The sequence below is a fragment of the Lemur catta genome, chromosome 13 (genome assembly GCF_020740605.2).
Source record: "Lemur catta isolate mLemCat1 chromosome 13, mLemCat1.pri, whole genome shotgun sequence".
Taxonomy (NCBI): Eukaryota; Metazoa; Chordata; class Mammalia; order Primates; family Lemuridae; genus Lemur; species Lemur catta.
In genome coordinates, this window is record NC_059140.1 from 83,002,187 (window position 1) to 83,017,446 (window position 15,260).

At 66.3% G+C, this 15,260-nt stretch overlaps 1 protein-coding gene across 3 annotated transcripts in view; it reads left to right on the forward strand.

Moving 5' to 3' along the window:
- The window catches only part of MCF2L (MCF.2 cell line derived transforming sequence like), a 73,073-nt gene that overhangs the window by 49,387 nt on the left and 8,426 nt on the right, over nt 1–15,260 (forward strand). For all 3 annotated transcript variants that reach the window (XM_045566667.1, XM_045566666.1, XM_045566668.1), the window contains exons 6-18: nt 2,478–2,594; nt 3,115–3,264; nt 3,967–4,091; nt 5,590–5,704; nt 5,903–6,022; nt 6,440–6,631; nt 7,043–7,234; nt 7,742–7,901; nt 8,722–8,795; nt 8,991–9,064; nt 11,303–11,369; nt 12,072–12,187; nt 13,638–13,707. In XM_045566667.1, coding sequence (XP_045422623.1) covers nt 2,478–2,594; nt 3,115–3,264; nt 3,967–4,091; nt 5,590–5,704; nt 5,903–6,022; nt 6,440–6,631; nt 7,043–7,234; nt 7,742–7,901; nt 8,722–8,795; nt 8,991–9,064; nt 11,303–11,369; nt 12,072–12,187; nt 13,638–13,707 — 1,572 coding nt within the window. The remainder of the gene's footprint in view (nt 1–2,477; nt 2,595–3,114; nt 3,265–3,966; nt 4,092–5,589; nt 5,705–5,902; nt 6,023–6,439; nt 6,632–7,042; nt 7,235–7,741; nt 7,902–8,721; nt 8,796–8,990; nt 9,065–11,302; nt 11,370–12,071; nt 12,188–13,637; nt 13,708–15,260) is intronic.

The window sequence follows — 15,260 nt, forward strand, 5'->3', positions numbered from 1 at the left end:
GGTCACACCTGCCAAGCCGCAGAGGAGAGACCCCAGGGCGAGAGCCGTGGCCCTCCAGTGAGCACGGCCCCCGCTCTGCCAGGCGGATGCAGGGCCATCCCTGCCCCGGCACACGCCTGCAGCCCCACACGCAGGGCCATCCCTGCCCCGGCACATGCCTGCAGCCCCACACGCAGGGCCATCCCTGCCCCGGCACACGCCTGCAGCCCCACACGCAGGGCCATCCCTGCCCCGGCACACGCCTGCAGCCCCACACGCAGGGCCATCCCTGCCCCGGCACACGCCTGCAGCCCCACACGCGTGGCCTGTCTTAGCGCTGCCTGTCCCGTCAAGAAAGGGCACGTTTTAGTGTTGACCTGTTGTCCTTTAAAACACGAAGGTCATAAAGTCCCTTAAAGCCCGTGGACCCTGGGCCTGGCCGTCAGCCCCAGCTGAGCCAGACGGGGCTGCCGGTTGGAACCTCCGCGGACTCATTTCTTCTCTGTCCCTGGGCCGTCGAGCAGCACTGGCCCGCTGCCCCGGGAAGCCTGAGACTGGGCTGGGGACCCCTCTCCCTGGGGTCATGTCCTGCCCCTTGGTATGCAGGTGGCAGCGGCCATGCTCCGCGCCCGCCCGAAAGCCGGTCCTGCCCCCTCTGCGGCCCTTGACCTCTGCCCCCGACACACTCGGGCCCTTCTCTGACCGAGGGTGGGGGAGACCGGGTCGGGGCACTTTAACCTCCTCCACCCCACCCACCCTGCCGCCCCGACCACAGCCCGCCCGGGAGCCACTCCGTGACCTGCCGCCTGGCGCGGGGCAGGAGGACGCGCTGCACGGCCAGGCCACGTGCGGGCCCTGCAGGGTCTCCGTGTGAGTCGCGCCTCGGTGGCCCTGAGAACCGGGCTCCCGGGTCCCTGGGAGAACCTGGCACCCGGCCGGCCTTGTCACAGAGACCTTGTCTCTCAGCGACCTGCTTGCCGGAGGGGACGCCTGCCTGCTGGGGGGAGGGGCGCGTCCCCACACTGGGAACAGCCAGAGGCCGTGTGCGGCTCCTCACTCCACGGACAGCGCCTCTCGGCAGTCACGCGTGTGCTGTGACCGGTGATGGGTGACAGGCGTGTGGCAGGTGGTCCACACTGACAGCTTCTCTCTCCACCGCAGACCACCATGGGAAGTGGGGTCCCCCGGTCGTGCCTCTGCTGTGCTGGAGCAGAGCCTCTGGCATCGTCAGACGCGCACGCCCATTTTAGATCGTTCTCCAGGCCTGTAGAGAGGGCCGTGTGGGGGCTGCGCTGTTGAACATGCGTGCGCATCCGTGTTCCGGGCCACATGCCGAACTCGGTGCCAGAAGGAAACCACCCCGCAGAGCAGTGGGTTCCTGCCCGCTCTGTCGCGGCTGAGCACACGCGAGGCGCAGGCGGGACGGCAGAGGCCACGGGGCGGGGGGTGGCCGAGCCCTGAGACGAGTCAGTCGGCCTTGCTGGGCTGGTCGGGAGTCAGGGTCACCCGGCAGCTTCAGAATAACCTCGTTAAACAGCAGAGAGAGGGTGGAGCCATCTCTCCTGAGAACTCTGTTTTCTAGCTGAAACGGGAAACTTAAAAGATTTTTTAAATGGAGACTGTGCCTCCGTCGAGGGTTCTCCACACGGGCGCCGTCGGCAGTCCGTGGCAGGCGTCTCCACCGCGGGGTTTAGCGGCTCTCCTGGCCTCTTCCCCGACCCTCCCCCAGGTGTGACAGCCCAAAGCGTCCCCAGGCACTGCCCAATGTCCCCGGGGGGCAAAGTGGCCCCAGCTGAGCACCCTGCATTAAACTGACGCAGTGTTTAATAGCATCAGCGCTGAGCTCTGCAGCCCGTCCGGCAGCTCACAAGGCAGAGGCCGTTTGTGTGTGAAACCCCGACGGCAGGACCCCCAGGCCCAGAAGAGCAAAGACGAGGCGTGTGCGGGAGAACTGACCTGGCCACCGCAGCCGGGGTTCCCCGTGTCGGGCGTGACCTTGGGCACCGCCAGCCTGTCCCTCGGCCTGGCCTCGAGGTGCTGCGTTGACTAACTGGCGCCTGCGTGACCTCGCGGTGCGTCTAGGAGCAGGGACCAAAACTGCCTGTTCGAGCCCCGAGTGCTGTTTGTCAGTCTCGCACGTGCTGCCTGCCGCGGAGGGCGAGGACGCCTGCGGGGTCCGCCGTGTCCCAGCTCCCTGCCGATGTGTGCGCGGTGACAGCATCACTGGTCACCGCGAGCCGGCGAGGGCAGCTGTACGCGCCCACTTATGCGCGAGACGCTGAGGCGGAATTGGCCACTCGCCTGGTGTGGACCGGCCGGGAGGCGGCAGCGCTGGGACCAGCCCAGGGCCGCTCCAGGCCACGGCCACCGCAGCGTCCAGGGCGGGGACGTGTCCTCTCTGAGCCGCTGGCCCTCCTGCCCGTGGGTGGTTCTCGCCGGAGCCAGTCGCAACCCCACAGGGCAGCCCTGGGCGCCGTGACCCGCTCCCTCCCCTGCAGGTCATGATGCTGGGCTCTGTGCCAGAGCTACACGGCCACATCGACAAGTCACAGCTGACCGAGGACCTCGGGGGGACCCTGGACTACTGCCACACCAGGTGGCTGTGCCACCGCACAGTGAGTCGGCTTGGTGCTTGGGGGGTTGTGGTTCCCGCTGATTCGTAGTTCATGCAGCAGAGCTACACTTGCAGCACAACGCTGCCTTTTCCAAAAACACGTTCACGTCGGCGCAAGCCTCCTTCCCCAAGAATGAGTAGATGGTCTCAGCGGACCTTAGTCATCGTAAAGACATGACATGAGTAATAAGTTTGGGAGTAGCTTTCTCTGGGCTTGCAGACAAAAAAGAAAAGGAAAAACACAAAACAAAGCCCCGTGGTGTTGTGGCTTGTGACGCTCACCCCGCTCCACACGGAGAGCGAGGACTCCGAGCGCAGAATGACTCCGGGCGGTGGGGAATTTGTGAATTGTGCCTGGTACGTTCCTGAAGAAACGCACGGGGTGGGGACTGGCGGAGGCGCACGCGTCGGCCGGTCCCACCTGGCTGCCAGCCGGCCCGCGTTGCACCGGTGACTGTGGGGCCGGCTTTCGGGGCAGCGGGTGGCGCGGCCCAGTGGTGACCGTTGTCCCGTCTCCCGAGGCCATCGAGAGCTTCGCCGTCATGGTGAAGCAGACGGCCCAGACGCTGCAGGGCTTCGGGACGGAGCTGGCCGAGACGGAGCTGCCCAACGACGTGCCGTCCACACGCGCGGTGCTCTGCGCCCACACTGAGAAGAAGGACAAAGCCAAGGTACGTGTGGCCTCTGCGGGGCGCGGCGGTCGGGGGCGCCGTGGGTCTCCCCAGCCGTGGGCGAAACGTGGGGGAGGCGGGGTCCGTGTGGGCTCCGGCGAGACTGAGACCTTGAGCAGGTTTCAGGGGTGCGTCTGGCCGCAGTCGGCTGGGCGGCCTCTGCTGGGACCCGACGCGCTCCCTTAGCTGGGCGCAGCCACGTCACCTGCGGGGTCTGGGGAAACTGAGGCCCCAGGGCCGTCCTCTGTGCGGGGGCAGGTGGTGAAGCAGGTTGGAGTCCTGTGCCTGGGGCCCTCGGTGCCCACACGTCCCCGCGGCTCCAGGGGGCTATTCTCGGAGGCCTGTGCTCCCCGGGTCTGCGGTGCCCCGGCCCAGCTGTGTGCTCGTGGCCCGGAAGCAGCGTGGCCCGGTGGCCGTGACCTGCTGGCGCATCCCCGATGACCACCAGGCCCCCTGTCTGCCGGGGGAGCTGCTCCTCCCCACAGACGGCGCGAGGGCAGCCGCGGGAGCAGGGGCGCTTAGGTCTGCTTTCCGATCCCTCTTCTGCCTCGGCCACGGCCCTGCGCACCCCGGGCTGAGTCCCCACCCAGCCCCCTCACGTCGTCACCCCGAGGGTCCATCCTCACCCTGCGGGATGTCACCACTGCCCGACAGTGCGGGTGCCGGGCCGGGAGCTGCGGCGAGGCTGTGCTGTCCCCGCAGGAGGACATGCGGCTGGCGCTGGAGGAGGGCCGTGGCGTCCTGGAGAGCATCGGGGCCCCGCTGGCCCAGGGCCCGGAGCACGGCGTGAACCAGGACCAGCTGGACAACCAGACCACCGTGCAGAGGTGAGGCCCGGCCACCTGTGCCCTTGGCGCCCTGGCCGAGGGGCAGCAGCAGCGGGGCCAGAGCCCCTGTGAGAAGAGGCCGTGGGCCAGGAAACAGTGACCGTCCCAGCGCCCAGGCCAGCGGTCCCCTCCCTGAGCCTCTGCGTGAACGCCGGCCCCGTCCTGCTGAGATGCCTCCTGCTGATCCCAGAGCAGCGGCCAGTCGGGGAGGGAGGCGGCCAGTCCGGGGAGGGAGGCTGCCCGGAGCAGACACTCCGTTTCATAGGCGAGAAGGGGACATTAGGGCAGAAGGTGGTGACGTGGCACGTGGGCTGCTGTGGCTTCTGTCTCCCACACAGGCCTTGTGTGGACAGGGAGGCAGCTGGGGCTCCACCCACTGGAGACCTCCTGTCACGCTGTGGTGACAGTTGTGATGTGTGCGCGTCCCCTGGGTCTCCAGCCTTGTGACAGGGCACAGGTGACACACCCGTGGGCTAGCAGATGTCAGCTGCCGCCTCGCAGGCTGGGGGTCCAGGACTGCCAGTTGACGCCCGTCCGTCTGCACAGGTGGGCGCTGTCGTCCCCGCCACGCCGACGCCGCTTCTGTGGACTCCTGAGCTCTGCTCTGGGCACGGCAAGGCCACACCAGCAGCCACCTGTGCCGGGGACATGGGGAGCCCCGGGGTGCGGGGGGCACACCACCGAGGGGCTCCACGGAGCCGGGACACGGCCCGAGGCAGAGCTTGCCCAGCCTGAGATGGATGGTCCCAGCTCCACACCGGGCACCTCATCAGCTTCCCCGAGACTCAGTTTCCTCATCTGTGAAATGGAGCCAATCTGAGCACACACCTGGCCGGGAGGCTGGGGACCGAGTGGGGACGTGGGCAGGGCTGGCACCACGCCTGGTGAGCAGAAGCACCGGCCAGAGGCAAATGGCCCAGTGCCCCCCCACCCCTGAGCTAAAGTGCACGAAATGAGCCAAACCTAACTCCTTGGCCTTTTAAAACTAGCAAACCTGGCTGGGCGCGGTGGCTCACACCTCTAATCCTAGCACTCAGGAGTTCGAGACCAGCCTGAGCGAGACCCGTCTGTACTAAAAAAATAGAAAGAAATTAGGTTAGGTGGACAGCAAAAAAACAACAAAACACACACACACACACACACACTTAGCTGGGCATGGTGGCGCATGCCTGTAGTCCCAGCTACTCGGGAGGCTGAGGCAGGAGGATCGCTTGAGCCCAAGAGTTGGAGGTTGCTGTGAGCTAGGCTGACGCCAAGGCACTCACTCTAGCCTGGGCAACAAAGTGAGACTGTGTCTCAATAAAATAAAATAAAAGCTCGGCTGTCTTCGCTGGGAGGGTGACACGAGGGGAAGTGCTCGGGGACAGGACGCACCCCGGCCTCTCCCGCTCCACCTGTGGGTGCTGCCGAGTCCCGCGTGTTGCTCCGCCCACCGGGCGCCCAGGGGGCTGGCCCCCCCACGACACACGCGGGCCACGGCCGTGTCCTCCTCTCCCAGGCTCCTGGCCCAGCTGAGAGAGACGGAGGCCGCCTTCGACGAGTTCTGGGCGAAGCACCAGCAGAAGCTCGAGCAGTGCCTGCAGCTGCGGCATTTCGAGCAGGGCTTCCGGGAGGTGAGTGCCGGAGCCCGGCGGGCGGGGCCGTCCCGGCACCTGTGCGCCAGCCGTGCTGGGCGTCAGGCCTTCATGCCAGGCGGGATGAAGCCTGGGCAGAGCCCCCCAGGCCACGCGCCCCCTCCCGGCCCCGGCTCCCACCGGCGTCTGTCCAGGCAGGGCGCACACGCCCCTGAGGCAGCCCCTCCTCTGTTGCAGGTCAAAGCCAGCTTGGACGTGGCGTCCCAGAGGATCGTGACCTTCAGCGACGTGGGCAACAGCCTGGCGCACGCGGAGCACCTGCTGCGTGACCTCACCAGCTTCGAGGAGAAATCCGGCGTAAGGCGGGCCGCGGGCGGCTGGCGGGAGAGTCCACGGTGTCACAGGGGCTGTCGGGACGGCACAGGGACCGGGCGTCCCCCCGTGGGAGAGAAGCCCCTCAGCTGGGTGCCGTCGGGGCCGGGGCAGGGACCCCCCGCCTGCCCCTCGTCCTGCACGTGCCCCGCTGAGGCCCCGGCCCTGCCCTGCGACCTCTGGGTCAGTTCCCGCAGACCAGTGGTGCCTCTCGGGCGCCATTGTGGGCCCCAGAAGCGTTGGCCCTGGAACAGCTGAGGGGAGCGGGTGGCGTTTCAGTGACCGTAAACACGGGGAAATGACAAGCGTCCCGCGCCTCTGGGACACCCCCCGTTGTGACGGGGGCCCCGCTTGCCCCTCACGGAAGTGACCGGAGCTGGTCTCCCGGTGACTGTCCCGCAGGCGGCGGTGGACAGGGCCCGGGCCCTGTGTCTGGATGGCGAGCGGCTCATCGAGGGCCAGCACTACGCCGTGGACTCCATCCTCCCCAAGTGCGAGGAGCTGCAGCACCTGTGTGCCGCGTTCGCCGCCGAGGTCGGGAGGCGGCGGGGGCTGCTCGGCAAGTCCCTGGAGCTGCACGGTCTCCTGGAGACGGTAGGCGGGGGCGCCCACTCCACCCACGGGCACCGGGCCCGTCAGCGGGCGCATGGCCCGCACTCCCTCTGTTCCTCCTCGGGGTGGCCCGGACGGTCGCGTCCCGGGCGAGTCGTCTCTCCCCTGGAAGTCACTAGCCACAGCAGGGACTCCCTTAGAAGGCCCAGAGACCCAGGCCCCAGCTAGCCCCTGCGCTGCGCCTGTCTCTCCTCCGTGACGCTCGTGCACCCAGCGCTTGGCCTCGCGGGGGCTCGGTGCCTGCGGGTCCTCTCGACTTGGCGGCAGAAGCGTGGCCAGCGTTTTCGGTGTTCCCCGAAACACGGGTCGGCGGACGCTGTGTTGGGCGGCGAACGGGGCCCCACAAGCCGGTCCAGCTCCTGACGGTGGCCTCTCTCGCCGCTGTGTCCCCAGTCCATGAGGTGGTGCGACGAGGGCATCTACCTGCTGGCCTCGCAGCCCGTGGACAAGTGCCAGTCCCAGGACGGGGCGGAGGCCGCCCTCCAGGAGATCGAGAAGTTTTTGGAGACCGGAGCAGAAAACAAGATCCAGGAGCCCACCCAGGTTTACAAGGACTACGAGTCCATCCTCAACCCAGACCTCATGGTAAGGCTGCCGCGGGCTTTGCCCCTCCACTGCCCTGGACGGCGGGCGTCACCGTGCGCGGGGTCCGGGAGACGGTGCAGCGAGCTGCCAGCAGACGGCGGCACTGGATGGGGCGGGACTGGGAGGACAGACAGGAGCGATTCCCTGCCGGCCTCGTGAGGTGGCCATCCTGCCCCCCGGCCGAGTGCGTGCCGTGGGCAGGTGCTGCGGGAGGTGGTGCCCCCTGGGACCCCGGCCAGGCCAGACGCCCCAGTCCCGCCCTCGGGGGCGACCAGGAGACGTCCGCTCCTCCTCCTGCGGCTGAGGGGGCCCTTCGGGTACCGGGGAAGGTGGCCGGGCCCCGCCCGGAGCTGGGCGTCCTCTGGGCAGCGTCCACGGGACGGAGGCACGCCACGCGGTGAACATTTAGAACCGGGAGGCGCATCCCACGTGTGGCGGCTGCGTCCTAAGTGATGTTGTCACACCGATGGTGACACGCGTCTCACTGAGCCCGTCCCCGCGTTCCAGGAGCACGTGCGGAAGGTCTTCCAGAAGCAGGCCGGCACGGAGGAGATGTTCCGCCGCCGGCAGGCCAGCCTCAAGAAGCTGGCGGCCAAGCAGACGCGGCCCGTGCAGCCTGTGGCCCCCCGGCCGGAGGCGCTGGCGAAGTCGCCCTGCCCCTCCCCAGGTGCGTGGGCTCCTGCTGCCTCTGCGTGGGGGGTGGGGGGCTCTAGGGACGCGGCACACGGAGGAGGCCACACGGATTCTCCAGGCTCCGCCTCCCAGAACGAGCGTCTTCGTGACGGGGTGTGACGGGACGCGGCCACATACACTCTCTCACGTGCCGGCTCTGGCTGCTCTCGTGCCAGGCGGGCTAAGCTGGTCCTTTCGGCCGCGTGTGCGGGGCCCACGGAACTGGGACTGCTGATGGCTGTGGAGCCCCTGTCACCTCCCCACTGGGCTGCGCCACCCGCCCGTTCTCAGAGCCCAGAGGGTCCCGCACACTACCCCAGGCCCCTGTCCAGACCCCCGCACAGCCCGCCTGGCCACACACCACACCCGTCCTCCGTGGCCAAGCCCGGTGCTCCTTCTGGGAGACGCTTCCCTGTCACCTCCCTGCCCCCGTCCTGGCCGGTGCCCTTGGCGAGTGTCAGTCGGAGATTCCCAAGAGCCTGCGGGAGCTGGCGCCTGCCCCCCCTTATTTGGTCCCGGAGACCGGGAGACGTTTGCTGTGTGTTTGGGGACCGCCCAGGCCAGAGGCCACCGGTGTCCTCACCAGGGGCTTCTTCCCGTAGCCCCCCGCTCCCAGGAAGCCCTCGCTGCCCCCGCACAGACCCCCGAACCTCGGAAGCCCCTTTCCTGTCCTGCTCGCGTGCACCGGACTCCCCCTGTCCTCTGGGCCCTGTGCTGTTCCCGACTCGGGTGACAATATCGTGCTCAGGCTGCGCTTCCCCCCAAGGCCACCGGGCCCTGGGATGACACCGCCGTGTCCGCTTCTTTCCAAACAGGCGTCCGGCGAGGCTCAGAGAACTCCAGCTCCGAGGGCAGCGTGCTCCGCAGGGGGCCTTACCGGAGGGCCAAGGTGAGGGCCCTGCGCCGGGTGCCCTGTCCTCGTGCCCACGGCGTCCTGGGGAGGGGACTCCTCCTCGGTGGCCCCAGCCCTGCTTCCCTGGGAGGCGCTTCCTCCACCTTCCCCTCCTGCCCCGGGGCCCCAGGCCTGCGTGGGGGCACCTGGGGGCCGCGTCCCCTCCCACACCGACGCTGTCCTCCTCCGCAGAGCGAGATGAGCGGGAGGCAGGGCCGCAGCAGCTCCGCGGGGGACGAGGAGGAGAGCCTGGCCGTGCTGCGCAGGTGGGTGGGCTCCGGCCACGGCAGGCGCAGACGATGCCAAGTGGCACGTAGCTGGCATCGAGGTCTGTGAGGTGGTGCGTGTGCGTGTGCGTGGGGTGTGCACACAGGGCACACACGTCCGTTTGGCATTGCCTTGTCTGAAAAGAAAAGAAATTTAAGTTTTCCCTGGAAAATCCCCGCCCTGCCCGTGCTCAGGTGGGCACTTCGGTGGTTCTGGACGCTGGTCCTCCCTGTCCAGGCCCCACGTGCGACGCCCTTGGGGGGGGGCAGAGCGCGAGGCCTGGAGCCTCCGCCCCGCGAGGGGCTGCCGCACACCTGGGCTGCTGCCACGGCCCCACGCCCTCCGGGGGCGTCCACACGCTCCAGCCTCCCGAGAGCGGCGGAGGTGGGACGCGGCCTGGCGCTGGTCCCGGCACAACCCACCTGCAGCCGCTGGGCTCCTCACGTCCCGCCCCGGCACCTCTGCTGTCCCCCCGACGCGCCACCCCTCGGCGTCCACACCCCGCACACCTGGACGGCAGCATCCCCTTCCTGCTCCCCAGGGCTGCGGGCAGCAGACGGGGGGCCCTTGGGCCAGGTCACCTGAGCCACCACGTGGGGTTTCAGGCTCGGGCAGCGGATGCCACACAGCACCTCGAGGTCCTGTGCATGGCTCACTTCATCTCTCTGGTGCCCACACACCTAGCACACGTGTGCCCCCCGCACACGGCTGGTTTGACTTTGCATGAAGGGAGGGTGGTGATGCGGTGGAGTCCCCAGAGCCAGCCCTTGGCCCCAGCGGGCGTCTCTGCCCGACACGGCACTGCAGGGAGCTCCGTCCACGGCCCCAGGCACTGGCCGCAAGGGAAACGTGTGTGCCACGTGGCAGCTGGAAGCTTTGTGTTGTTTACGTGGCCGCTCGTGGCCAGTGGCTGCCGTGGTGGGCAGTGTCTTTCCGAGCCCCCTTCCCCTGGGCTTGCGAGGCCCCCGGCGTGGGGAGCACCGTGCGCACAGAGAGGCGGCCCCCTGCTTGGTCTCTGCCACCGTGTGGAGGAACGACTCTCTCCAGGGCCGGGGCAGGTGCGCAGGGTCTTGAGCTGAGAAGCAGCCAGAACACCCGCCAAGTGCACGGGAGGCGTTGGTTCCCAGAGCTGGAACCGCAGCCCCTCTGGGGACAGGAGAGAGCCGCTGCTGCGCCCCACTGCCCTTCTCTTCTTGACATTTGCCCTGGTCGCCTCCGGGGGATGCCTGGAGCCGGGCCTCCCTCTGAGCACCGTCAACTCCAAAATTGAGCACGAGGAGCAGGCCACGCCCCAGGGTGCACGCAGGCTGTTCTGCTGTTCTCCTGCACAGCCGTGTCTCTGGGGCCACCAGAGAGCGGAGTCTGGGATTAGAGTAAACTAGGCTTGGGGTGGAGACAGTCCTGTCACTTCTGCCTCTGGTGGAAGCCGGTGGAACTGGCGGGCAGGGGCCGTCCAGAAGCTTCCAGACAGGAAGGAGCGCGAGGCGGCGGGGCAGCTCGTGGTGGTGCGGGGTCCCGAGGTGCTGTGACACTGGGTCCCGAGGTGCTGTGACACTGGGTCCCGAGGTGCTGTGATATGGGGCCACCACGTCCAGGCTAGGGGCGCAGACACCCCGAGCGGCACACAGAGGGGCTCTCGGTGCCACCGGCAGCTTCAGAATTGAACTTCTCGATAGTCTCAGCCCAGGAACAGCCTGCTGGTTCCAGGGTCCGTGGTCCAGGAGGTCGGTGGTCCCCCGTGTAAAACAGGGAGACCCGCACAGCCGACTGGGACCCGCTTCTGGGATCCACAGCCCCGGGGCTGCGTGCAGGAGGTGGTGGGTGGCAGCTGGCTGCAGTGAGGCCAGAGCCAGCCCCAAGCTCCAGGAGCCCACAGGTGGGCGGCTGGGTCGGGGCCAGGGTTCTCTGGTGGCCCGTGAAGAACCCGGGCCTGGATCCAAGGGCATGACTGCCGATAGGTGTGGAGACTTGAGCTCATTTTGCACATGGGAGACCCAAAAGCCTGGGAGGTGGGTCGGGGAATCCACTCTGCAAGGCCTCGAATGCCAGGCTGGGGGGGTCCAGCCACGGTCCCCAGGGTGTGAGGAGCATCCAGCCTGTGGGCCAGGCCCCACCTCCGGTCCCCTCGGGTCTGGCATGTCACCGCCTCTAGCTGCCGCGGTTTCCTTGTCCACAAGCGAGACCCCACGCTCCTGCCCCAACCCCGCCCCGGCCCTAACCTGCCTCTGCCCCGCCAGGCACGTGATGAACGAGCTCCTGGACACGGAGCGTGTCTACGTGGAGGAGCTGCTGTGCGTCCTGGAGGTGAGGCCCCCACGCCCACGCCGTGCCCCTGGGAACCTGCGCTCAGAGTGCTGTTTACGCCACCAACACTGTGCCGGAACATTCCCAGCATGGGTGGCGCTCACAGCAGTGTAGACAGGTGTCTGAGTCACCCGGGTACCCGCAGGTGGCGCTCACGGCAGCGTAGACGCCTGTCTGAGTCACCCGGGTACCCGTAGGTGGTGCTCACGGCAGCGTAGACACCTGTCTGAGTCACCCGGGTACCCGCAGGTGGCGCTCACGGCAGCGTAGACACCTGTCTGAGTCACCCGGGTACCGGAAGCTGGTGGTCACGGCAGCGTAGACACCTGTCTGAGTCACCGAGGTACCCGCAGGTGGTGCTCACGGCAGTGTAGACGGTTTAGAGTTGTGCCCCTGTGTCAGTTTCCCGTGAAAGTAAAAGGTTAAAAGGAAGAAGGACGGACTCCCACCCCACCCAGAAGTGGGTGCTGTTTGCAGCGCAGTCATGTTTGGTTCCTGGGTTGCTCTGACAGATAATCCTCTTGGAAATGACCCATGAATGACTCTGAGCGGATTCACGTGTCCACACTGAGACAGGGTCACCCAGCCCCGCCGGATGCCCATGGCCGTGGCTGTGAGGTGGTCGGGGGAGCTGCCGTGACCCGGCCTGGCCTCGCGTTGGGCTGTGGCCCGGGCTTTCCTGCCACCTGTCCCTCCCCGCAGGGCTACGCGGCCCAGATGGACAGCCCCCTGATGGCACACCTCGTCTTGCCCGACCTCCACAGCAAGAAGGACGTGCTGTTCGGAAACATGGAAGAAATCTATCACTTTCACAACAGGTGGGCCCGGCCTCTGCCACGCCCGGCGCTGCGCCCCCCAGGGGTGAGCTCTCAGGGCCACGGGCGCGAGCCGGTGCCCAGGTGTGTCCTCTGAGTGCCGTGTGGCCCTGGCCTCCCTGACGGGGCCGGGGGCTGAGTCATCCGCGAGCTGCTGCCCTGCCCGCCCTCCTGGTGCTGCGGACAAGCAACGGGTCCCCACGCTGTGCGTGTGGCACTTGGGGGGTCATGGAGGCCACACCGCTTAGCAAGTCGGTTTTGTTCCCACGCGGTTCTGGAGAAGGAGGCAAACTCAGCCTCACTTGCGGCACCGTCACCCGGGGCCGCCTCTCCTCCACCCCTGGTCGCGCTTCCTGGTTTCTTAATGATTTGCCGGAGCCTGTGGGGACAGGATCGCGTGGGCACCCAGTGCCAGTACCACCGGCAGGCGGAGGCGTCTGCCGTGTGCCCTGGAGAGAGGCCACGCGGTGGACCCCGCTCTGCAGAGCCGTCCTCAGGAGTCGGGACCATGGGGACCCCTGTCATCAGCTCGTCCCACCCACCACTTACAAAGGAGGCACAAGCAACAGCTGACCTGCCCGGGAGCCCCCCGCTCCCACAGAGGTTGGGCAGAACTTTTTTCTTTTTGGGGAGAGAGTTCTCTCTGTCACCTGGGCTAGAGTGCTGTGGTGTCAGCCCAGCTCACAGCAACCTCACGCTCCTGGGCTTAAGGGATCCTCCTGCCTCAGCCTCTCGAGTAGCTGGGACCGTAGGCATGCGCCACCATGCCCGGCTAAGTTTTCTATTTTTAGTAGAGACAGGGTCTGCTCATGCTCAGGCTGGCCTTGAACTCCTGACCTGGAGCGATCCTCCTGCCTCAGCCGCCCAGAGTGCTGGGATCACAGGTGTGAGCCACCATGCCTGGCTTTGAACCTCGGGAATCAAAAAGATTCCTTAGCATCCTCGAGGCCTCGGGCCTTGGGCCTCAGGGTCACAGCCAGGCTGTCGTGGTAGAGCCCCGAATTGCCCAAGGCAGCTTCCCCTCCCGCCAGGATGTCCCCCAGGGCACAGAAGCAAATCGGAGACTTGGAGGGGAAACAGCCCCAGAGCTTGGGACAGTGCTGCAGATGGAGGGTCCCTGACCCGCGAAGGCTCTGAGTCATGTCTGCAGGGACCCTCGCCACAGCCAGCAGAAATGTCCATCTCCGTCTTGGCCGCGGCCTTCGGCCTGTCTGTGCTGACGTCAGAGCAGCTCTCTGCCCCTTCTGTGCACGCCAACACCAGCAACGGCAGGGGCCCGGCCCCGGGCTGCGTCTGCCATCCCCCGAGAGCCTGGCCGGGAGGGCTGCTGTGGGGGGGCCCTGTTGTCCGGAGTAAAGTATGGAAATCTGCTGGAAAACAATCTCTGTTAACTGTCGCTGGCGTCGCCGGACTCAGGTTGTTTTTCGCCTGACTCGAGAACCTCCCTTTCTAGAATATTCCTGCGGGAGCTGGAGACCTACGCAGACTGCCCGGAGCTGGTGGGAAGGTGCTTTCTGGAGCGGGTATGTATCTGCCAGGTATTTCCTACAACTGGCCGAGTAAAATGACTGAATAACAACGACTTTAAATCCTGCTGCAAGCTCCGCTTCTAACCAACTGGAACGACAGAGAGCACATGTTTTCGATTTGGCTGACATGATGTCTTATTTTGGGGGAGGGCTGAAAGAATAGAATTTTTTTTAAAGTCCAATAACTGGTTCAAAACAGAGAAAAACTTAAGCTTTAATGAATGCTGAAATTGTATAGTGTCTAAGTTTTATTTATTTTTTTTTTATTTTTAAGATAACATACATAGATACACCTAAATGTGTCTAAGTTTAAATGCAGCCTTAGATGAAGCTGGATTTTTTTTCATGGGCTGCTTGCTTTGGTTTCGGGCTTGGGGGGCCGGGTGGCCGCACTCGCTGGGTGAGCCGGGACGAGTCCCTCGACCTCTCTGACCACAGGCTGGTACCGAGAGGCAGAGGGAGGAGGAAGGGGCGGTGGTCGTGCCCTGTGCAGCCCGGCTGCTGGTGCTGCCTGAGCCCTCCCGGGGGTCGAGACTGTCGCGTGGCCCGGTAGGCAGTCTCGGCAAATCCTGGGATGGATCAGAGATGCAGATTCCTGGGTCCCGCCGCATCAGACCACCCTGGGCGGGGCAACCTGTGTGGTGCAGATGGGGTGGTCCCGCTGCCGTCCACGAGGCTCAGGGGGTCTTTCCTGAGAAGTGGGAGTCTGTGTGGGTCCTGCAGCCTGTTGCCATGGCAAAATCAGCATGTGGAGCCAACTTTTTAGTGACGAGAAAGTAGCAGGCCAAACGCCTCCTGGGGAAGTGACCTTCTAGTGGGAGCTGTTACCTGGCTGCCCATACACGAGGGCGCGGCATCTGGGGGTGCTCTGGGCCCCCGTGCTCGGCCGCGTGTCCCTGCTGGGCCTGGGTGTCCAGGGCTCGGACGCTGGCAGGTGTGTCCCCAGCCTGGCTGCAAGGCGGGGGCCACCCGTCTACAGGCTCTGCCACAGGCCCTCACAGCCCGGGCCCTGCTCCAGCTCAGGGTGGACGAGGGAGCATCGCCCAGGGGCAGCTCTGGGACGTCACATCCAGCCAGAGAGGGCTCTGGGGGGAGGGGAGGTGGGTCATCCTGGGCGCAGCCTGTGGAGGGCACCTGCCTCTCCCAGCAGGAGCCAGGATGAGAGGTGTCTGCGGCTCCCGCAGGGACTGTCCCTGCCCTGAGACCCCTCTGTGCCCTGGGACCTTCCATGCCCTAGAACCTTCCATGCCGTAGAACCTTCCATGCCCTAGACCCTTCCCTCTGTCCCCTGGAACCAGGGTGCCCCGAGAGGCAGCCAGGAGCAACTGCATTTCACACGGGGCGCAGGCCTAGCTTTTGCTATATAATTTGTGTAATTTGCAAAACTGCCAGAGAAAACTCTGGAAGGTGAGTGAGATACCTAAGCAGTACGCGCCACCTTTCAGGAGTGGCCGCGGCCAACGCCTGTGCCCGGGGAAGTGTCCACACTCACACATGGCAGGTCCCCGGGGAGTGGGCCGGGCCTGGCAGGAGCCGTCCTAAGCCGG